The sequence below is a fragment of the Labeo rohita genome, chromosome 1 (assembly GCF_022985175.1).
Source record: "Labeo rohita strain BAU-BD-2019 chromosome 1, IGBB_LRoh.1.0, whole genome shotgun sequence".
In the NCBI taxonomy this organism is placed as follows: Eukaryota; Metazoa; Chordata; class Actinopteri; order Cypriniformes; family Cyprinidae; genus Labeo; species Labeo rohita.
Window position 1 is genome coordinate 24081462 of NC_066869.1, and position 24753 is coordinate 24106214.

The 24753-nt window shown below is 38.2% G+C and overlaps 1 protein-coding gene across 17 annotated transcripts in view; it reads right to left on the reverse strand.

The window, feature by feature from the left end:
* LOC127152700 (teneurin-3) overlaps positions 1–24753 on the reverse strand; it is a 589677-nt gene that overhangs the window by 24147 nt on the left and 540777 nt on the right. For all 17 annotated transcript variants that reach the window (XM_051093627.1, XM_051093698.1, XM_051093924.1 and 14 more), the window contains 3 exons: positions 21837–22098; positions 16613–16880; positions 15152–15295 (listed from right to left, as the gene is read on the reverse strand). In XM_051093627.1, coding sequence (XP_050949584.1) covers positions 15152–15295; positions 16613–16880; positions 21837–22098 — 674 coding nt within the window. The remainder of the gene's footprint in view (positions 1–15151; positions 15296–16612; positions 16881–21836; positions 22099–24753) is intronic.

The following is a 24753-nucleotide window of genomic DNA, read 5'->3' on the forward strand; positions in this document are numbered from 1 at the left end:
TAATATGTGTTTGATATACTATGGTTAACAGTTAGATTTAGCACTCTAAGGTGATTGGATAAGCAAGTTCACAGTTTGTATGACTGTGCTTGTCTTTGTTTGGACTGTTCCAGACAGCCTGTCAGTCTGCATTGGTCTGTATATATGCATTATTATGTATACAGACCAACGCAGACAAAACATTCACTGACAGCCTGTCTGAAATGCTACAAACACAGACATCGTGGTTTGTGTGTGTGTGTGTGTGTGTGTGTGTACCTGACTATCCCCCCTTCAGCAAACTGCACTCAAGGCCAGAAATGCGATTGTTCATGGAAAACCCTTTGCGGGGATTGAACCTACAACTTTTCAGTTATCAGCCTGAATTTTTAACTATTAGACCACACCAAACTAATCAAAGAAAAAGAATGAGCCGTAAAAATGTAATCAGCGATACCCGTTTAGTGAATGAGAGGATAGTTTATCTATGCAACATCTCATTACTGCTATAATAACCTATAAATCTGACGCACCGCAAGAGCTCTGTTCAATTCATTCAGTATTCTACCTCTTTATCCATACCTTTGGCTAGATAGGATATTAAATTACTATTTTTATCTTTCTAATTACATAAATTAGGCAGAAATAAACAAATTGATATGAACAAATAGGAAAAAAGAACTGCTTCATATCTTACGTATTAGCATTTCTTAAACACTAATTAATTTTTGCTTTTGAATATTTTATTCTCAGATGATTTTCACCTTAATGTAATGTTATCAAAGGGTGTTGCCAGTTTCAAACTGGTTCACAGAACCGTCTGGCATATAGTAATGTAGAATTCTGATAATTCAAGTGCTAATATATTCAGCGGTGAGAAAAGGGGGCAATCTGGCAGCGGTTCAGAATCGATAAACAGTCCAAACACATGCTGCCAGAATGATTATATGGCACAGGCAACTTAAGCAAATCGATTAATTGAATCACATGATGAAATGACTGTTGGGTGCATCACAGTTAGTTTTAAAAAAATAAAAACTTCATCAACATATCTTTTTTTGTTTTTGTTCCCTCATATTAACTCCAAATGAAAAACTAATACTCATCTTCACACATACTGTTAAAATCATTTCACAAACCGCTGTGGATTCTGTTCAGATATATCTAAACTTGGTCTTGGAGAACATTTACCTGTAAAAACGGACTGTGTCACCAAACTGTGCGTGAACAAGTCATTACCCATCGTGACTAAAGTTATTTCCTGTTTTACTATCTGTGACTGCACCTCTTCAATTTTCAATCCGGGTAATACGCACCGTTTAATCCTATAGCCACAGCAATTATGAATTTGTGTGCCTGTAAGGTTGAGTACATGTGGTGGAAAAACGTGTCAGAGTGTTTCTAATAGTTTCGCTGTATGTTTGTGTGTGCATGCATGTTAAACAGTGTGGAAATGCCACAGGGTGTGGGGTTTGGGCTGTGTGATGAGCTCGCCTGGCCCCAGGTTTGAATTTGATCGTTGATGTTGTGCTTTAATATTCTCCCTCAGGACATATTTTAATGGTGCACTAATAGCAATGCCAGATTGACTAAACCCCACCAGACTCTACTGCCGCCCCATCGTTTTCCTTATGCCCTTACCTTGTTCCTCCGACAGCAGCATTACTAGTTTTGTTCAAAGACTTTTTTTAACATTTTATTTTATGAGAGGCTGAATTTGTATACACACAGTTGAGGTCAAAAGTTTACATACACCTTGCAGAATCTGCAAAATGTTAATTATTTTACCAAAATAAGAGGGATCATACAAAATGCATGTTATCTTTTATTTTGTATTGACCTGAATAAGATATTTCACATAAATGATGTTTACACATAGACTATAAAAGAAAATAATAATTGAATTTATAAAATTGACCCTGTTCAAAAGTTTACATATGCTTGATTGTTAATTCTGTTGTTACCTGAATGATCCACAGCTGTTTTTCTTTTTTTTTTTGTGAAAGTTGTTCATGAGTCCCTTGTTTGTCCTGCCTGTTTTTTCAGCATTTTTGTACATTTTGAACCTTTTCCAACAAGATTTTGAGATCCATCTTGTCACACTGAGGACAATTTCATATGCAACTATTAAAGAATAGTTTTTTATTTTGCCTGAATACCATTTTTTTTTTTATTTAGTACTGCCCTTCAGAAGCAAAATAATAAAAAAAAATCTTTAATAGTTGCATATGAAATTGTCCTCAGTGTGACAAGATGGATCTCAAAATCTTGTTGGAAAATGTTCAAAATGTACAAAAATGCTGAAAAACCAAATAATTTGAAGAACAGCAGGCATGTTTCCCAGAAACATGTTAAATTTACCTTGATCTTCAAATTCAAAAAGTTTTCACCCCTAGCTCTTAATGCATTGTTTTTCCTTCTGAAGCATCAGTGAGCGTTTGAACCTTCTGTAAAGTTGCATATGAGTCCCTCAGTTGTCCTCAATGTAAAAAGATGGATCTCAAAATCATACATTGTTGGAAAGCATTCAAATACACAAAAATGCTGAAAAAACAAAGAATTTGTGGGACCTGAAGGATTTTTCTGAAGAACAGCGAGCAGTTTAACTGTTCAGGAAAAAACTAGGGACTCATAAAAAACTATCACTAAACAAAAAAAAACAAACAAACAAACAAAAACAAACAGCTGTGGATCATTCAGGTAACAACACTGTATTAAGAATCAAGTGTGTGTAAACTTTTGAATAGTTTAATTTTTATAAATTCAACTATTATTTACTCTTGTGGACTATATGTAAATGTCTTTTATGTGAAATATCTTATTTATGTCAGTACTAAATAAAAAACAACATGCATTTTGTATGATCCCTCTTATTTTGGTGAAATAATTAACATTTAGGAGATTCTGCAAGGTGTATGTAAACTTTTGACCTCAACTGTATACCAGATAAAAATATGGAAATAGGTAAACAACAAAACAATAGGCAATGACAAGTACATGCTCTGGGACGTCTGAAAATATCTTCCAGACAAAGTTTAAGAAAGTTCTTGTCAACTTTTTGAGAAACACGGTGACTGACGCCTGACAGGAAAGACAGGAAAGATCAAGCCTCTGGTTAGCAATAAGTAGAACACAGGGGGTCTTTTATCAAGCGGAAGTGGAAAAAAGTGGGAAAAAAAATAAAAAATAAAAGGTATGAAGAGTTTTTTTTTTATCTTTTTTAACGCTGGTTAGGATCAAGGGGCACTAGGAGAGGAGGGTCAGCAGGAACCATCACTAAAGCGTGCGTTCATAGACAGCAATATCTTCCATGATTTATAAAAGTGAAGTGCAGAATGTTGGAGGAGGGAAGACAAGCAACAGCGCCGACATGCTCATTGGCACATTCACAATTGGTAAATGTGCATGTCTGTTTGTCGACATCTAACTCTGCACTAATAGGCTCTAATAAATATACCTTCCCAATAGTTAAGTCTAAGCAACATTATCATATTTTAAAAATTACACTTTGATATGAGTCAGCAAGCCTTTGAAATCTCAATAAAAGTGCCGTTGTGGTCAATAAGGAAATTTACAAGCTATTGAATAGCTACCTGCTTTCATGATGGAAGAAACATTAAATTTTAACAACTAGTTTTGAAATGTAAAATGTTGAGCACGTTGCTTCAGCATGTTTTTTCCTTTCATTTGAGCGGGTCAATACTGCATAAATGCGATACAGTGCTATAGTAAAACAGCTCATTTAGCACAGAAACCAGGGCATCCTTAAATACCCCACAAGAAACTCAAAATGTCTGGCCTGACATTTATAAAATCCCTGAAATAAGGAATATGCGATTTGAAAATGCAGAAATGAAAAAGACAAAATATTCTATACTCCCATTGTCAGCTAGAGTTTATATTCACATTCATATTCTTTGCAGAAGCCCACAAATCACATTAAATGGCAAGAACCAGCACCGAGAGCTGAGGATACATGACACCTGCTAAGCTAGGCCTCAGAATTTCATACAGCATGCTGAATTTAATGGTGTTGCTGGCTCTCGGTTCCCATAGAGAAAGCAAACAAGACAAGAGCGAGAGAGAATGGAGACGGAGGGCATCAGGGAGAGACAAGCGATTCGTAGACGGAGCAGAAATAACATGTGCCACCACAAACCGCTGTCATCCACTGTGAGTGCTCAAATTAGAGTCCACCACAAGTCTCCTGTCAACTGTGAACTCCACTAACTTCCTACTGCCTTCTCAGCACCAGCCCTCCACCCAGAAGGAGAGAGAGAAGTTTTGTCGCAAAACCTACGCTGCCTACATCAGAACCGTCACAGAACGTGTCCGATTTGGAATGCTCCACGAGCAACTTGTATACCACACAAATAGCACTATGCACTGGAGAGACTCGACTCAACTGGTTCCAATACACAACTCGCACTACAGTAATGAAACCCACACCGCACCTGTTTGATCTGCCATACGAGGGTTTGGAAATGCGAGCGGATACACCTACACGCACAACAATAAATGTCTTCAATTACACATGTACAGATCATGTCGGGCCCCTAATTGAGAACGGCTCACATCGTGGGACGTGCTGGATTATTCACGGACGTCGGCAGCAAGTTGTGTGCCACAAAAATAGCACTATGTGCAATAGAATGTTTGCTCTGCGCACACGTGTGCGCGTTAAAGATAAGACTGGACCGCACCAAAGACATTTAAGTGAGAGTGAGAGGAAGTGTTCTTACACACATCAAGTCAAAGTGTGCAGGTGAACTCAAAGTGTCCAAGTCAATAGAATGTTTTCTGAAAGCGTCCTTGCGAACACAGTTAGCTGCTTTTTGGGAGTTGCTTTGAAAACGGCGGGGTGTTCGAGACTGGGGTGGGGGGGGTCTTCAAAGCTGCACTTCAAAGGATGACTTCATGCTGTGCTCGCTAAATTATTCACATCGGGCAACGTGCTGGAATTCTGCATCTAGCTCCTCTGTGCGCTAATTATGAGTGAGATCAATGACGCCATCTTAAGCCCCCTCTCGGGTGTGCTTGGGCACCGGTCCACACAGCAGCCGCATCGCAGTCTAAACGTCCCCATAAATCTCAATATACCTCCTCCTCTGATCAACCACCCACCATCGATTAAGCCATTGAGCGAGGGATTGGCCGGAAGAGCGAGAGGGATGGAGGTACGTAGATGGAGGGCTGCTTTCAGAAGTACTTTTAGGCTACTCTGCAGCGATGCTCCGCTAACAAAGACAAATTGGACAAGGGAGGCTCGCTGGCCCTGGGAGAGACCCACGACCTTGACTTCAAACCGAGCTTCTCCGAGGGAGGTCGCTTCAGATACACACACTCAAGACGCATGTATACAAAAACACATTTTCACCGGCTAATCGGAGCCATGCGCACCGGTCGCTCTTTCACGCAAATTACTTGCGGTCGCATTACAGTAATGAAACCCACACCGCACCTGTTTGATCTGCTGTACGAGGGCTTGGAAATAATAGTGCGAGCGGATATACGTACACCCACGCGCACAACAATGAATGTCTTCAATTACACGTCTACAGATTACGACAGGGCCCAAATTGGGAACGGCTCATGACGTGGGACGTGCCGGATTATTCGTTCAGCCCTCTGCTCATAATGATCGTGTGTACGTGTTCCTTTAATATGTGTGATGCGCGAGATCTGACAAAGGCGGACAGGTTATGAGTGGAAAGCAGTGATTTGCCAATAAAAGGCTGAATTGGAGTTTATAGCTGCTGTGTTTATGCTGGGTCAGAAACTGGATGAGATTATAGAGCTGGAGCTGTAGTCTACTCAATTTTCTTCCATTTACGCCTCACAAACCATCTGTCACTGCCTCCTTTTCTTTCTCTCTGCGTACCATTTAATGTCTTGTCTTCTACTCTACTTCTTTTGTCTCAACAACTCTCCTTCAATCTTTGTCTTCAGACAATGCATTTTTTCCTCTCTTTTGGTAGATTGTGATAACGCTGCAAATATTTGCGAGATGTATTTAAATAAGAACTGTATTAGACTGAAAACTGTGTCGCATTATATATATATATATATATAAAAAAGTACTTCATGTATTGGTTTTCTTGAACTTCGGATTCCAGGCCTTTGGTATTTTGAAGCAATACATCATTTCTCAAAGGATTTGTTTATCTTCGCAGTCATAGCCACTGTGTCAGCTAATTTGAAAAATACATAAAAACTGTACCGAAAAGCAGCCATAAATCTTTGCGGAGCCGCGTGAAGCGCGAGTGGGTGTGTATGTGCGGAGAGAGTGCGATTAGTGGTCATTGAGTATTACCAAAATCAATTTAATTTAATCATTTTGCCTCTCCTGTGTGTTCATTTCTCACATCTCTGTGCTGTTTTTTTCTTTTGTCATTAATATTTCATGAACTTCTTCCCGACAGGTCCAAAGTCAATTTGAATAATGGGAAAACAGTGTGTTTGGAATCAGGACAAAACTAGTAATAAGCAGGGGATGCTATTTTCTTTCTTTTTTTTTTTTTTTCTCTCCAGAGTCCAGTGTGTCTGTACCACACATGCAGCATGGCAGAAAAAACAAGGAGCAAATCTGCGAACATGCTTCCCCTCAATCACACACTCTGTCTTTGAAGATTTCCTGACTGGAAGTAATTGCAGTCCCAAAGAGAGGTGTCTGAATCTCTCTCTCTGACCTCCTGCTGTTAGGTGGAAGGAGGGGAGGTACAGTGGCTGAGCACTGACAGGGGCTGATAAGGGCAGATGAAAGGAATCAGAGGCTGAGATGGTGAGAGAGAGCGAGGGAGGATGCAGGTAAGCCCCGCAGGCTGTGGTGGTCCACATCAGAGAGCGAGGTGCCGCTTGGCTCATGCAGCCAGATTCAAAGTTGCATTACATGCCTGCACATGACTAAAGCTCAACTCAATGGGATTTAGAAAGGCCAGTAAAGTCTAGCGTGGCTGAATTCGCTGTGTCGGAGTGTGTGAGCGCTTATGCGTGTGAGGGTGAGAGGCAAACGCCGGTGCGGCGGCAGCGGCCTTTAGGTAAAAATGAAAAAGACTCAGAATGCGATTACGCCACTTTCATGTGTGTACGTGCATAAGCGTGTGGTAAAGACTGTTAGAGTGGAACGGATATAAATATATATATATATATATATATATATATATATATATATATATATATATATATATATGTGTGTGTGTACGCACATTAAGGCAGCAGGTGGTAGTGAAAGTGGGAGGGCTCTCCATAAGCAAGGGGATTCTGTGAATGAACTCTTTAAGATAGCACGCCTGAGTGGAGCCTGTGCTGGCTGTGGTATGTGGACGTCCAAAGCTGAATTGCAAACACAGACTTCCCAAGCCTTATCAGAGCCCACAGGTCAAGACAGAGAGAGGGAGAAAGGGAGGGGGCTTGGCATTACTGTAAAGGAAAAAAAATATATTCAGCCTCACCGAAACACCCTGTTTATAGGCAGTTATGGGAATCTGTGCAACTCCTCTGCCAGCTTGAGAATCTTCACAGAGGATGACTAATAAATGAAAGACTAACGAACCACTATGATGCATGCACAGTCAGATCAGAGTTTCACTGTGGCCCTGTTCCAACTCATGCCTAATCCCAGACAGAGTGATGCTGTCATATGTTACCTATAGGTCCTACATTACATTTCACATACATACATTCTCTGGGTACATAAATTTACAAGTAAGATAGATATATAAAATCCCCATACTAAAATTTGTATATGTACATATATTAATAAAGTAACTTTATTTTAAGGTCCATTTCTCACTATTAACAAACCATTAATTTTTCCCTCAAATAAACTCCTAATTTGGTATTAATAACTAATTGTCAAGTTTAGGTATTGGATAGGATTAGGGATGTAGAATACGGTCATGCAGATGACGTGCTTTAAAAGTACTAATAAACAGCCAATATGCATGCTAATAAGCAACTGGTTAATAAGGAGAGTTATTCCCTATACTAAAGTGTTACCTATAATAATGTCTTTATGTTGATGGAATTTTATATAGCAACCATATATCCAAAAATCTGTACTTATACACTGCTGTTCAAAAGTTTGGGATCAGTAAAATTAAAAAAAAAATTCTTATGCTCATCAAGGCTGCATTTATTTGATCAAAAATCCCGAAAAACTGTAATATTGTGAAATATTATTTCTATGTAAAATAACTGTAACTATGTGACTATATTGTAAAATGTAATTTATTCCTGTGATGCAAAGCTGAATTTTCAGCATCAGTACTCCAGTCTTCAGTGTCATATGATTCTTCAGAAATCATTCTAATATGCTGATTTATTATTAATGTTGAAAACTGTTGTGCTGCTTAATATTTTGTTGGAACCTGTCATACTTTTTTTTTTTTTTTTTTCAGATTCTTTAATAAATAAAACGTTCAAAAGAACAGCATTTATTTAAAACAGAAACCTTTTGTAACAATATAAACTACCATTTAAAAGTTTGTGGTCAGTACATTTTTATTCTTTTTTTTTTTTTTTTTTTTTTTTTTTTGAAAGAAATGAATGCTTGTATTCAGCAAGGATGTGTTGAACTGGTTAAAAAAAATTGTTAGAAAAGATTTATAGTTCAAATAAATGCTGTTCTTTTAAACTTTTTATTAATCAAAGAATCCTGAAAAAAGAATCACAGCTTCCAAAAAAATTAAGCAGCACAACTGTTGAAAATAAAAGTAATATATTGGCATATTAGAATGATTTCTGAATTATCATGTGACATTGAAGATTGGTGAAAATTCAGCTTTGCATCATTCTAATATGCTGATTTATTATTAATGTTGAAAACTGTTGTGCTGCTTAATATTTTGTTGGAACCTGTCATACTTTTTTTTTTTTTTTTTTTTTTTTTTCAGATTCTTTAATAAATAAAACGTTCAAAAGAACAGCATTTATTTAAAACAGAAACCTTTTGTAACAATATAAACTACCATTTAAAAGTTTGTGGTCAGTACATTTTTATTCTTTCTCTTTTTTTTTTTTTTTTTTTTTGAAAGAAATGAATGCTTGTATTCAGCAAGGATGTGTTGAACTGGTTAAAAAAAATTGTTAGAAAAGATTTATAGTTCAAATAAATGCTGTTCTTTTAAACTTTTTATTAATCAAAGAATCCTGAAAAAAGAATCACAGCTTCCAAAAAAATTAAGCAGCACAACTGTTGAAAATAAAAGTAATATATTGGCATATTAGAATGATTTCTGAATTATCATGTGACATTGAAGATTGGTGAAAATTCAGCTTTGCATCACAGATTAAATTATATTTTAAAATAATATTAAAATAGAAAACATTATTTTAAACTGTAATAATACTTCATAATATTACAGTTTTTTTTCTAATATTACAGTATTTTTGTTCAAGTAAATTCAGCCTTGATGAGCCTACATTTTTTTTTTGTAATAAATGCTTTGATACTTGGAGCAGCATTTCAACACATAACGTGATTGCGCTTGACTCGAGGACCTCCTTTTTCTATCACTTCACTTCCTGTCTGTCTGTACTGTCCAGCAAAAAAAAAAAAAAAAAGCATGTCTTTCTTTTATATTTACTTACTAAAATCAACACGTATTGACAGGTTTTAGGATGTATATACATGTACATGACATATATGTCCAAAAATATATTACACATACTGTACATAAACAAGTAAATCTGTATGGGCCAGATATATATGTACATTTATGAAATTGTTCCAAATTATAATAGGTCATACATACTTATGTATGGCAATACATTTCATATATGGAAATTTAATAAATGTACATATATTACATTTGCCATATGGGGAATCCTGCAGTCGTCCTCCACACTCATGAACACTTTACTAAAGTCTAAAAAAAACAAAACAAATGGGCCACCCTAAAGTCTTATGGATTTCATGGACACGAGACGACCATTGCAAATGCACATCAAATGAGGCATTTGGGACAGGGCCTTTGACTTGCAAGTCTGTCCAATTGAGTGTCAATACAAAATCAGCTCCGGTCTAGATGCCAGAGCAAATACTGTATAAATATTTATTACACGGCTCTCTGAAATACTTGATTCTGATTATTCAATCACCAAATTGTGCGGTCAAATTCTTTTGTATAGTGATCGCTAAACCATATAATTGGCAAAGTCTTCCTACACAGCTGCGCTAGTTTCATGTTTCCGCTTCCTGACGGGTCCTGATCAACCCGTCTTGGTTTATTTTGCAATAATGACCGGCTGACTGCAGATGAACTTAGTTTCTTTGGAAAAGGCTGTGAATGTGAACAGATGGAGGATGCTAAAATAGTGCAAGTGTGTGTTTTAGTTTGTGGCTGGGCGTTGTCGGGATGTAAGCATGCATGTGTTTTCCCCGTGAGACAGCATGAAAAGTGTGGTGACAGGGTGAGGTCACCAGAGACGGGAAGCTAATGCAAACAAACACTCCTACACTTAACCAAACCCCAGAGGACATTACTGTAGGCCTTATTACTTTGTTCCTTTCATTATAACTAGACAAGAATATAGATACACTGAATAGCTCTCAGGCCTAAAGCTTAGAGCTACACACATTTCAGACGGACACTTACAATTACATACGTTGTAGCTCCCTTGCTGCACACACTCAACATTTATGGACCTAGATGGCTACTATTAATTTCTATTAGGCCATTGCAGCCATTTTGAGACTACTGACAGTATTAAGTGCTCTCAAATGACATTGTGCTGCTCTGAAAGAGTGATGGGAGACAGAGCCTCCTTGTACAAAATATTGTACAGTGTAAGTGTTTACCTAAAATGTTAGAACGGCAACAACATTATTATTACTTTATATTAGAATTCGTTTTACAATATTCTAATCAGTATTTATATATTAGTGCTGTCAAAATTAGCGCGTCAACACAGGCGATTCATTTTTTCGGTTTAATGCATTAAAAATATTTAACGCAATCAACTGCTGCTTCTGTCTTTTTTTTCTTGACAAGAATTGCATTTATTTCAACTCTAAAAGGAGACTTTTTAGACACGCACTCCAACTTTACTTTAGCGGCAGGCGTTAGTCAAATGAGTGTGGAAAGGGAGCTTCTGTAGAACAACAGTGAACTATGGTCAGATGAGATGTTATCAGACCATATGTCAGGAAAAATTAATTTTCTTGTCCTTTTCAGCCGCTATAATGTGCTCGTAGCGCATATGCATGCATAAATGCAACGGTGTGCGCTATAGTCTCTATCATTTCATATTAAAGCGCAAATTAAACTAAGAGCTTGCGCGTCCGATCTGCGTCACATTCAACAGCGGCAGCTCTTAAAGTAATAGCAGCTAAATAACCTAATGACCCAGGTGCTGTGATGTCTGTTTATCAAAAAAAACAAAAGAAAAAGAGGAAATCAACTTTTGTTTCTTTAGGGATTCATCTATATTTGATTTAGAATTTAGTGTTTGATAACTATTCAATTTCTTTATATTTCCTACTTGCTGAAGGGCACAGGTAAACAATGTGTTTATGTGAAGATTGTTTTAAGTTGTTGTTTTCTATTAAGTCTAATAAATGTTAATATTGATAGCTCTCAATTACACTGTAATGCTGTGTAAATGGCTATATTCAATGGTTAAATATTAGGAAAAAAAAAATTTCCGAGAGACATCAGTAGTTCTCGTATATCAGTGAAACTCACCTTCAATCATAAAAAAAAAAATGCTATTAAACAAATATCAAAAATATACTGTCTTTACGTTGTTTCTACATTAATTTAAAGATTGAATGTGAAATTATTCCAATTTAAAAGTATATTTAAAAAGTTTAAAGCTAGTTGGGATTAATCACAATTAATTTCAGAAAGAATATGTGCGATTAATTCATTATTTTTATACATTACAAAATGTATCAGTATTTTGAATTAGCTTTTATTTTTATTTAGTTTTGGGCTTGAACTGTGGAACTAAGAATCCACAATCATGAATCAATGACATCCAACAGAGTTTGAATGGCCTGCAGCAGTGTATTCTGGGATACTCTACATGGGACAGACACCTTACTAACCAGGACGTTAGATATGCAGGAGAGATCAGGAGGTATAGAGGCTGGTGGGTAGAGGGGGGTCAGGGACGAAGCAAGGGCAGCAGACATGGAGATGAAAGACCGTCGGAATTTGTACGGACAGCTGGCTCTCCGCCAGTGAAGTAAAAGAGGGCTTAGTGTCACTCAAGATGCCAGCAACAACAAAAAGAGAGTCTGAACAACTAGTGGCTTATTTTATTCAGTGAATGCAACAGAAAGTGCAGCATTTAGGTTACAAAGAAACAAAGCTGCAAACCTTAAGCAAAAACCCGACAAGCCTGTGCACTCATAAAATGGAGAACCTATTCAAATCAAATCATTGCAGAAAAGTTAAACAAAAGTTAATTGTTACCAACAGAATAACTGCTACTCTGCCATTTCCTACCAGGCACTGCAAATTCATTTGTGCCAGTATGAGAAAATATTACTGGCATCTCATCATGCCATATTGCCTGTGGGATGTGTTCTCCCACACAGACAGACAGGTCAGATTATTCTGACATGTGATGAGTGCTTGATGACTGCTCATCATTATTTATTTTTGCTGATTAAGACTCAGCTTCTCAACCTTTGCTTTTAGTCTTTGTTTCAGTTAATTTCAGTTTACTCTGATTGTAAATCAGCAGTTTTCATCTTAGTTTTAGTTTTTGATAACCCTGACAAAAGAAATGGAGAACAAGCCCTCAAGTTGATTTATTAATGACTACATCTGTGTTAAACAAATACTGTATCTATAATCCACATAACACTCGCTCTCAGATTTAGTTAAACTGACTAGTACAATTCCTCAACGCTCTCAGTGTTTCGCTCCAGAGATTTCATTTCCACAATCATTATGTTGGACCGGGCCTGCTCGCATACCTCCATCAGAGGCCCACTTCATTGGGTAATTTATGGCCTGCCCGCATGGATTCACCAGCTCCCAGCTGTCCATCACTGTCTGCAGCTGTCCCAGGGAGGAAAAGATTTTTTGCTTCTCTCACTTTTTTATGAGCGACTAAAATCAGCTTTTTTTCTGTGTCAGATCTCACATACTGCTGTGAAAAGATTGCGTTCTCTTTCTCAGTCTCTCTCTATATCACCATTCAAAATTGAAAACACTATTACTGATAATATTCCCCACTGCTGAAGCTCTGAAATAAACTATAGAAGATGTATGGATCAAATATGTGCCATATTATATTTATGAGCTACAGTGGAGGGGAAGATTTTTAGTCAATAACATATAACATGTCTGTTTATCAAACAAACCTTTCATATGGCTTCAGAAAACTAATTTTAAATTGTTTGGATGATGCTTTTTTGTCTCTTTGCTGTAAGCAAAATCACATTCATACACATCTGTGACCCTGGACCACAAAACCCACTGTATGGGTCAAAATTATCTATTTTTCTTTTATGCCAAACATCCTTAGCATATTAATTAAAGATCATGTTTCATGAAGATATTTTGTACATTTCCTACTGTAAATGTACCAAAACAATTTTTGATTAGTAATATGCATTGCTAACTTTAAAAGGCAATTTTCTCAATATTTTTTGCACCCCCAGATTCCAGATTTTTAAATAATTGTATCTCGGCCAAATATTGACCTATCCTAAGAAACCGTACATCAGTGGAAAGCTTATTTATTCAGCTTTCAGATTTTAAAATTTGCCCTTATGACTTTTGTGGTCCAGGGTCAAATATCTGATATCCAAATATGTGAGTAAAAGATGACAAAATGTTCTTTTTTTTTTGGTTGTTGTTAACAAGTGCCTTAAGAATGTCTAGCCATTTCAAAATATTCGCCTTGGCAGCAAAATGGTAGACATTTCAGGGCTGTACAGTGTGACCATCATCTATTCTGACTACAACACTATTGCCTGATTTTGCTCTATTTCGTCATCAAAAATAGTTTGAAACAAGTCACAACTGAGCCGCTGCGCATCTTAATTTAAACACTGGTGTTTCGTTTATGAATGAACGTGTGTTTTTAAACAAATCTACTGAGTCAATGATTCAATTTCCCATTCATAAAGACAGTCATGTGCATTATTCCTGAATGAATCAGCCGTTCGAACGAATTAAATGAATGAATGATTCAGTAATTAAAATCAGTGACTTGCTGCCACCTACTGGCTGTTTTCGTTTCATTTTTAAAATATCAGTTATTTAAATCATTTAATATTTGTATATTCAAAATTTTATATCTAAAACATTAATCTCAACATGAATTTATGAATTTGATTGCACTCATGCCACCTCTGAGCCTTACGAAACACATGAAAAATCACTTTAAAGGAGTCAAATATCACCTTGTAATGAAAAGGCTAAATTTTGATCAGATTTTTTGATTACTGATTAGAAGGTGCTTCTGAAATTTTGACTGTGCTCCTAAAATTTTTAAGGTAAAAGCAAAAGAAAAGTAAGTGTTTAAATTTCAGTAGCTCGCAACAAACATTTACCATTGGAAAGGTGAGGAGAACTAAAATGAACAGGCTATGGAAACTATGATCTAAAAGCAGCTCATAATGTCCCCATGAAAGGGCTCAAAGATAAACAGGTTCAACCTTTAAGCAAGGTACATGGGGACAACCTCTGCTGATCACCCTTTTAAAGCCAAGATGAGGGATGAGAGACTCCTTAAGAATTCATCAAGGCAAGTCTCTCCCCAATGACACGTGGCCATAAATGTTTGCTGCAGAGAGCACTCCAGGCTGCTTCGTCTGGGTGAAGGTCACTCACGTGGAAATGTCAAATGTCTCTTCATTGGCATGCCTGAGACAATAAGGACGCCGTGGCGCTACAGCTCCACTTCATCAACGTCATTTAACAGCAATGACACTAATGAGCACTCATTTACTCCGTATTAAAGGTTTTAAACGGATATCATGTTATTAACTTAAACAGGCAGATAACAGACCACTTTTGGAGGTCGGAGGATCGAAGTGTATTTTAATTGATTTTTGTTGATATTTAGGAACGCGTGGGTAAACACATGATCGCGAAGATCAATGCGACTTATGGTGCTGCGCATATTAAAACTACTGTGTAGGAGGGCATTATTTTGGTGTTATTCATTAGAGAAGTCAAAGGTCTGAAATTGAAGGTGGGCTTACCATTCTGAACATCTAAGATGTGGTGCTTGTCTAGGGTCCATCCTCCCATGTTTGAGGCGTCGAGTTCGTAACCTTGGAGGATGGCTGTTCTTTTCTCCCACAAGATCAGATCCAAACAGGACTCGTATTCGAATCCCACAGACACTGCAGAGACAGATTGGTGTTATCCGTGTATGCAAATACATCGTATAAACATCCTATCAAATGCAGACTTGTTGAGAACTGCTTGAGAAAGTAATCAATACAGACCAAGTCTAAACACCGCATTAGGAGGCATGCAGATAAATCATCACATAAACATTGAGCTGATAAAACGCGCTCGTTCCCGGGGCCTAATCAGATGTCCTACACAATATCAATTCATCTTTACTTTAGCCGGCCTGAACACTGCAGTGTCTCTATCATAACTTTGGTAAATCTCATAACAGACCAGGTGCAAATCGTTTCAAATTTATAACTGTTTTCAGCCGATCATATTAAGAAAGCGACCTTGTGTCCCCCAGAGAGAATCAATAAGCGCACTGCTATTCGTCGGGCAAAAAATTACCTGCTTAATGCAATTGGCAAAGCAAAGCCTGATGAGAAGGTGAAAGCCAATCAATACTCGTGAGACCTAGCTAACCTATTTACAATTTTACACGGTTCACTTTGTAAAGGCAGAACGCATTTCTGATTCAGTGCAAAAACATGTCTTTTTGTGGTTCAACATCTTGTGAGTTTGTTTATGTAAGGCGCTGAAAAGCATGTCTAGTTTAGTCTGGCCTACTGCCTGCCACATCATCAGCTGAAAATAAACTGAGGCACTGTCATCAGCAGCTGGCCGTCTTTCTCAATGCTTAAGTGAAAAACTAAACCGCAGATTCGCCTTGACCTTCCCCAGAACAGAAAGAGGCATGTTGTTCTCTGTGGTTTTGCTGATGGGTAATCATACAAGCTACAAAATACAGTCAGCATAAAAAATGCCATCTTTCAGAGAGGAAAAAAAAAGCTTCCTTTGCTATTGTTGGCCTTAATCATAACTGCTTTGTCTTCCATTTACAGTTCCTATTTGCATAGGTATATTTAAGGAGATATCCCATAATGCAACTGTCATAGTGGCACGGGCCATTAAGCACATCTACATTCTTGCATGTAACAAATTCAGGCTTTCTCCGAAGGGTAATTATATTATTCCTCCACTCTTGCAAAACAGTATGTGATAGTGACGTGGTTGTTTATAAGCTAGCTTTCTGATTTAATATTAAATATTAGTACAGACATAAAAAATGCTGCTAATTGTGAGACATTTTTGGAACGTTTGGAGGTTTACAGCAGAGGTGTGACTCCGCATTCACACTCCACACTCAATTAACACAATCGTACAAAATATAGAATTGGATGAAAGTGAAAAAGTTTTCACATTTAATTGTGCTCTCAGTATTTAAAAGTCAAAAAAAGTCTTTGATCTTTGCGTTTACTCACCCACAGCCTCCGACAGGCCGTAGACTCTTTGATTGTACGCGTCTGTTTTGTCCCAGATGAAGGTGTAGGACAGGTTGGGTTCTGCGGGGAACCACTTCTGAAAGAGGCGTCCCACCACCGCCACCATCAGATGCACCTTCATGAGGTTGAAGGGGATGGTGGCTTGGGTCATGGTCACCTTGAGCACTGGCCGGTAGCCAGCCGCCCTCGAACTCAGATACATAAGGTTCAGGTCGCTACCGGGAATCGCCGTCTCCTCCTGAAGAACCTGCGCATCAAAGAAATAAAGAGGTGAAGATAAATGAAGATGGGGAGAGAAGGACTGACTCGGGAGCATCTGGAAGAGGCATTAGAGCCGAGGATGAGGCCTCCGATTTTTCTCTCCGCAGGATTAAAGCACATCTGCGCCTGTGTTTGCTCTGACCGCCATTTACTTGACATCTTGGATCTAATGAGGGAGATTTTCACGGGCGGAACATGCTTATATTTGCATCACTGTCGGAGGCTATTACTGTACCGCGTTCCACATGCTCGGCCAGAAAGAGTCAACAGACAGAGAATGGTGCGGGCCACAACTTTTGTGGATTGATTTCAGACTGCTTCTAGACAGCTGGCCCGTCGTGCCGGATGAAACACAAGCGTGCAGTTTAAAGGTGCCCCTGGTGAGAAGTCACCAAAGTTCAGAGCTTTAGCGCTAATTTCTCCCCCTCTTTGAGATGCACAAAAGGAGCACAGGAGATGAGGAGCAGCTTGGATCAACAGAGAGATTCTGCATCACAGCTTTCTCCTCAAGTGCTTAATGAAAAGCCAGTCAAGCCACTGTGGAAAGACAGTAATCCCCCTGTCTTCCAGCTCATGGCATTGTCAAATGTCCTACTGGGAGGGGACATTTGCTTTTCTCTAACACATAGGACAAAGGGAGCCAGAGGGAATTACTTTTCTTCTCTCTTTTTTTTTTTTTTTTTTGGTTTGGATGCCGCTGCACTTTTCCGGGGATCAGTAGAGGGGGCTAGATGGCTTTGGGAGAACCTTTGATACGTAGTCTGTGGCTGCAACAACTAAAACGAAAACCTAGGCAAACAGGAAACTAATGATTAGTGGAGGATGAAATAAAAGGATGGCAAGTTAACTCTCATTTAACTCTCATATTCACACACACAGACATGCCCGTAGCATTATTCTGTCAATTTGAACTTCCCTAACACTAACTGATGCCATCCACATGTGTTTGTGCATACCCTACGCTCGTAGCTTTACTTAAGGGCGTCTATAAGCCACAATGCATTCATGCTATGTACCCGGCCTCCCCTCTGTGAACTTTGATTACAGAGTCTGAGCTAATAACATGCTTTACTCCGCCTGCTATAAGCTCTTAATAAATGGCACCGCATGCGCTGCCGTGTCTCTACGTGTGCAGCCGTGTTATTCTTAGCCACGGGGGCAAGGGCCGTAAGTGCATATGGCTGCATTAAAGCAAAATATTTTCTCATTTGCCAAATGAAAGGGAAGATGAAAAAGGCTTTGAAAGTTCATTTGATACAGCCCATTAAATGCACAGTAATAAAGACCAGATTGAGTTTTATCATCAAGCATTTTTCATGCTAAGAAAGGAAGCAAGTGTTTGTGCGAAAAGCCAAAAAGCAGTCGAATCGACACGCTCTCGTTACATTTCGAGGTGTTGTGCTTTAGCAGTTATTGAAGCAAAAACACAAAGCATGATGGGAAAATCAAATATATCTTTCATTCACTAAATGTCTCATCTGATTTTCCACTTTCGCATGGAGGTTTTCGCTGGACGTGAAAACGTGCCGTTCTCCTCCAGCCAAATAAAATTTTTTTCCAGGCCTGCGCGACGGCCAAGTGGAAGCAATATGCCTGCCCGTTCGGTGTCACGGCCGCTAAGCGTTACGAGCGCTGGATGAGGGGGGCCGAGGGATGTCTGTTTGCCATTTATGTGTGACGCTCACGGTAAAAAAAAAAAAAAAAAAAGACCTTGGAGGCCATTACAGCTGAGGTCCAAAAGCCCCATATTAAATGCTAACTTGGTTGGGTCTGATTACGCCTGTTTAGAGTTCCTCTCAAAGCAGGCTGTAATTCAAATCAGGGCCCATCTACTTTGATGAGTGGGGTTCCACAGAGGGGACAGACGCCCCTGTTGGGACCGAGGAGAAACATGGGAAAAGGAGTGTGGCCTGTTACACATGCTGCTGACAATAAGGAAACAATTTTTCTCCTTTATGTCTCGGAGCGAACTCGTAAGACAGCATATGTGTTGGCCCTGAGTGCTCGCATTACAGGGGATGTTCCCCCCCGCCACATGCCACAGAAAGGTAAGAATGGAAAAGCCGGGTTATAGAGGAAGGGATCAAATACACATCTGGACACAAGGTAGGGTGGAAGAGAAAATACAGACAGGGCCGAGCCAAGTTTTAGGAACCTCTCAATCAACAACAGCACTCACATGGCACAAAAAAAACGTGACTGAGAAATTAAACTATTATTTATTTTGCTTTTTTTTTTTTTTAAATCATAACAATTAGCCTTAAAGGATTACTCGACTTCCAGAATAAAAATTCCTGATAATTTACTCACCCCCATGTCATCTAAGATCATCTAGTTCATGCGTTTCTTTCTTCAGTTAAGAAAGTTACGTTTTTTGAGGAAAACATTTTAGAATTTTTCTCCATACAGTGGACTTCAATGGTGCTCAATAGACGATTAAAAATGCAGTTTCAATGCAGCTTCAAAGGGCTCTACATGATCCCAGCCCAGGAATAAAGGTTTTATCTAGCAAAAAGATTAGTTATTTTCTTTAAAAAATTTGTTTGTACACTTTTTAACCACAAATGCTCCATGCATACTCTGTGCACTTCCATTTCATTTTCTCCTCCAACTTCAAAATCATCCGACATCGCTGTTTCACCTTTTTTTGTAAGGGGCATCTGACCTTCTTTGCACGTTCACTTTGAAAACACTGGGTCGGTACTTCTGCAGTGATGTAGGATGATTTTGAAGTTGGAGGAGAAAATGAGATGGGAGTTTTTTGACATACCCTAACCGCCTTGAACTGGAGTGCACAGAGCACACAGAGCTAGACAAGGCGAGCATTTGAGGTTAAAAAGTATATCAATTGTAATTTTTTCTTAGAAAATAATCGATCGTTTCGCCAGATGGAGCCTTATTCCTCAGCTGTGATCATGTAGAGCCCTTTGAAGCTGCTTTGAAACTGCATTTTTAACCTTCGATATGTTGAGCACCACTGAAGTCCACTATATGGAGAAAAAAATCCTGCAATGTTTTCCTCAAAAAAAAATAAATAAATCTTTGTAAATGAAGAAAGAAACACATGAACATCTTGGATGACATTAGGGTTAGTAAATTATGAATTTTTTTATCTTTCCTTTAAAGAATCAGTTTGCTCAAAAATGAGAATACTGTCATTTACAAAAGCTATTATTCCTCATCTGTTGTTAAAGGCATGAGTGAATCATTCATTCGATTCATTAAAAAAAAAAAAAAAGAACTAAGATTGACTAATTTACAAATTAAACATGCCTCATTCTCATTCATTTTCATTATATTTAAAAGACTGCCCAGGATTTTTTTTTAATATACCTTTTGTGCTTCACAAATAAAGAAAGTCACATGGGTTTTGAACAACAAGTCGGTGAGAATAATAGAGGAATTTTCATTTTTGAGTGAACGATTCCTTTAAGACCTTAAAATTGTTTTGTGCGAGACATAAACTAAGCACGCTTTTATATTCATCTCCCCAAAGACCCAGTGATTTATTTGCTCTGATGTGGGTCCAGTTTTCATTTTAACAGACAGGCAGCAAGAGGCTCGAGTCATTTTACACAGATTATGTAGGGGATAGCGCGTGCGGATTTGCACTATAAAAGGAACAAAAGGAGGGTGTGCGAAAGGATATAAAATGCTGACCAATATCTCCTCAATATGTGGGCTTGCGCTGAAGGCTGTAGTGATTTCAAGCTCTTGCCAGCACCACGCTAAGATTCAAAACTCTTTTTCCTGAGTACTGCAGGTTGAAGGCAGAGAACAGACTGTTTCCTCACATTTTTAGCACCATGACTGTTCTCAAAATCTTTTGTGACTGACTGAAAAGTGCACAGAGGAGCACGTCTAGACTCACTGCACATTCATACTGGCTGCTGCCATATGAGACCACCTTCTGTGCATGCAAATAAACAACCAATTGAAAACAATGCTCCATTTACAATGTTGAATTAGCACGTTGGTGGAAATAAAAAATCTGGACTGTTTTAGTTTAGTTTAAAGGAGAAGTCCATTTCCAGAACAAAAATTTACAGATAATGTGCTCACCCCCTTGTCATCCAAGATGTTCATGTGTTTCTTTCTTCAGCTGTAAAGAAATTATGTTTTTTGAGGGAAACAATTCAAGATTTTTCTCCATATAATAGACTGCTATGGTGCGCGATTTTGAACTTCCAAAATGCAGTTTAAATGCGGCTTTAAATGATCCCAAATGTGATCCTAACCGAGGAAGAAGGGTCTTATCTAGTGAAACGATTGGTTATTTTCATAAAAAAAAAAAAAAAAAAAAAAATACAATTTAAATACAAACGTTCGTCTTGTCTTGCTCTCCATGAACTCTGTGTATTCTGGTTCAAGACAGTTAGGGTATGTCGAAAAACTCCAATCATATTTTCTCCCTCAACTTCAAAAATCATTTCAAAATCATTCTACAGTTTTTGCAAAGTGAACATGCAAAGAAGATCAAACACCCTTATAAAAAAGGTAAAACAGTGATATAGGACGATTTTGAAGTTGAGGGAGAACATGAGATGGGAATTTTGAGACATACTCTAACTGTCATGAACCGGAAAAAACTGTTCAGACAGAGCAAGACAAGACGAGCGTTTGACATTAGAAAGCATAAAAATAATACAATTTATATAGTAGATAAGATAAGAGCCTTCTTCCTTGGCTGAGATCATTTACAACCACATCTGGAATAGTTTGAAGCCGCATTTAAACTGCATTTTGGAAGTTCAAACTCGGGGCACCATAGAAGTCCACTATATGGAAAAAATGTTGTGAAATGTTTTCTTCAAAAAACAATTTTTTTACGACTGAAGGAAAAAAGACATGAACATCTTGGATGACAAGGGGTGAGTACATTATCTGTCAATTTTTGTTCTGGAAGTGGACTTCTCCTTTAAGGAGCCTAATCAAGCCTTACCTGTGTCTCTGGAATGATGGGTCCGTTTTCAGGCGAGGATCGGAAGAAGGTTGAGAGTGGTGTGGCCACGATGAGAGGGCTGGGTCGAATAAAGCCACTCAGGTCGCAGCTGGGGATGTCGTTTTCCTCTTTCTTCATAACCAGCGTGTCCATTACGTAGAAGACATTCCACGGGATCCATACTGTGCGGAATTGCGTCAGAAACGGCGCCCGCTCGAAGCTCAGCGTCAGTGATGCTCCGCCGTTGGCCAGAATGTCAAACCTGCAAAGATTAAACAGGAGTTTACAATATTTCTTTTATACAGAAATTGATATACAGACATACTCTCCTCATTAGGTATGCATAATATGCAGGTAATGTACTGCGGAGGTGAGTAACTGAGATGAATTAGACATGAAGGCTGATGGCTAGACCTGGTTTAATTGTCTCTTCCTTTAACCTTCCTGTTCCCAGTGCAGGTCTCCTCTGAGCCAAGTGTTTCTAAGAAGGCCCTTTCCTTCCTGACACAGGGCCTTGCCATGGTGAAAAATGCATGATAATGTGGCTGAGGCTTTTTATCATTGCATTTGTGTAAAAGCCAAAACTCTCCCTCGACTCTCTCTCTCTCTCCGTTGCCATGAGAGACTTATTAGAAAGGAAATGAGTCAGGAACTGAGCGCACTGTCCTATATTCCGATATTTTGCAAAGGCTGCAGGGGGGAAAGCAAGATAGGGCAGAAAATATGCAAGTAGAAGCGTAAGAATTTCACTCACGTGTGCGCACACATACACACGCGCGGCATCTAAGCAGCTCTGGAGGAGAGGCTGCTGGTGATTGGTCTCTAACAGCTGCGTAGCTGGTACTCTGATTCCCTGTTGGAGTAAGTGGATGTGGAAGAGGTGTGGGCATGATTATCCACTGCCATTTTACGGTCTGCCCCGCTGTGGTGTTCAAGTGCTGCAACAGCTGGCTGAGTGGGCTAATCTCGGACACACTCCCCCTATCTATAGCCTCCCTTCTGCACTCTCTCTCTTTCAGTCTGGGTCTCCTCGCTCCAGTCCAACCTCTTCTCTCATCATGTTTTCTATTAAACATATCTCTCTGGCAGCCTCTTTTTAATGCCGTTTTCCATCTCTGAGATGCACTGCCATGGTCAAACCTCTCTCCTCTCTCCTCAACTGCAAAAAACTACAATTCACTCCAAAATTATGTAATTATGTCTATTTATGCCATTGGGATGTTTGTTGTTCTGTAAAACATAAGAGAACTTTTGAAAAATATCCTGGCCACTCTTCCATATAATGAAAGTGAATGGCTGCGGTCAGGTTCCAAAGGACTTGTTTTGTATACCTGGTTAATACCAGATGCGTTTTGGTCCAGTCACAAGTGGACAACACTAAATACAGGTGTGAACAGTATAGGGCTGGGTGATATGGGTGCGATGTAAGCGGTCGTTTTTTCTGCATCGAGATAATAAATGCATCTTCTCTCGTAAGCTCACACAGCGCGGCAGTTTGAACTTTGGTCCGAGCGGATAAACGGTCCGTGTGGCGTGATTCAAATTAGTCACGCCGTTTTGTTTTGCTTTTGGCACATAAAAATTATATTGAACATTTATCGAACTCTTCATAACATTTTTAATCAAGGAAAATTATATTGCGATAATTATTGTTATTGAATTATCGCCCAGCCCTAGAACAGGGTCTAATACGTTTTGAGCTTGTTCACTTCAAACCACTTCCAGAGGTAACGTTTGTTAAAAATGCATTCTGTGTTCAAACAGCCACTAAAGTCCACCCACTTTCCTCTGAGCAAATTCTTAAACATTACGATGTTCATTTCCTACCTTTTATCAACAAAATCAGAATGTTAAATTAGATTTAAATTAAACGTGCTAGAAGTATGTGACCCTTTAAAAAACATTTTTCTTTTCAGTTTAGTTTTGCAAGCACATAAACAACAGGAGAAAACAAAGAAAAACAATAAAATGACATATGATATGAATAAAATAAATAGGCCTACATATGTTTCAGTGAAATAAGTGACAAATTAACAAAACAAAAGAAAAAACAACAACAAAAAAGGCCTGTTTTGTTTTATTTTTATGGCTGCACCAGAAGGAGAGATGGCTGAAAGCACATCCTGTTTGTCTATATTATCTTTACGACCAAAAATGACAGAATATTTTAGCTGTTTTACGCTGTAATGAGAACAATATCCGTGATCACGCCAGGGAGCTTCTTGTGCTCACATAACATATCCTTTATTGCATTGCATTGCATAGGCCTATGTTATTTTATAACAAATGTCATTATAATTTGTGTTTTATTTTATAATTGTATTTTATAATTGTTCCCTCAACGGAAAAGAATGTATGAAAAATGTGAATTCAGGTTGATTGGGACACTTTTCCCAAGCCATTTCAATGACAAAAAGTGTCCCAATCAACCCGAATTCACATTTTTCATACATTTTTTTTTTTCAACTTAACAAAAACAATTTAGAAGTTTTTAACAATAACAACGTTGTTTGTTGTATTAAGATGTGTTAGCAAGCAACCTGAATTCACCCATATATATACATACATTATAACAGAGAGAGAAATATCAAAATAAATAAAAATGTCAAAAGCACATTTTAAAAGAAATTACTAAAACTAAATAAAATAAAAGAATAACAAAACATACACTACCAGGCAAAAGGTTTTGGACAGTAAGATAAGAGACTGCATATATTTGATCCAAAGTATAGCAAAAACAGTAACATTCTGAAATATGTTTACTATTTAAAAGTTTTCTATTTGAATATATTTTCAAATGTAATTTATTCCTGTGATTCCAAAGATTCCAAGTTAAAAAAAGCAGAGCAGAATTGAACACACAACATCAAAGAATCCCAAAAAATGTACTCAACTGTTTTAAATGTTGATAATAATA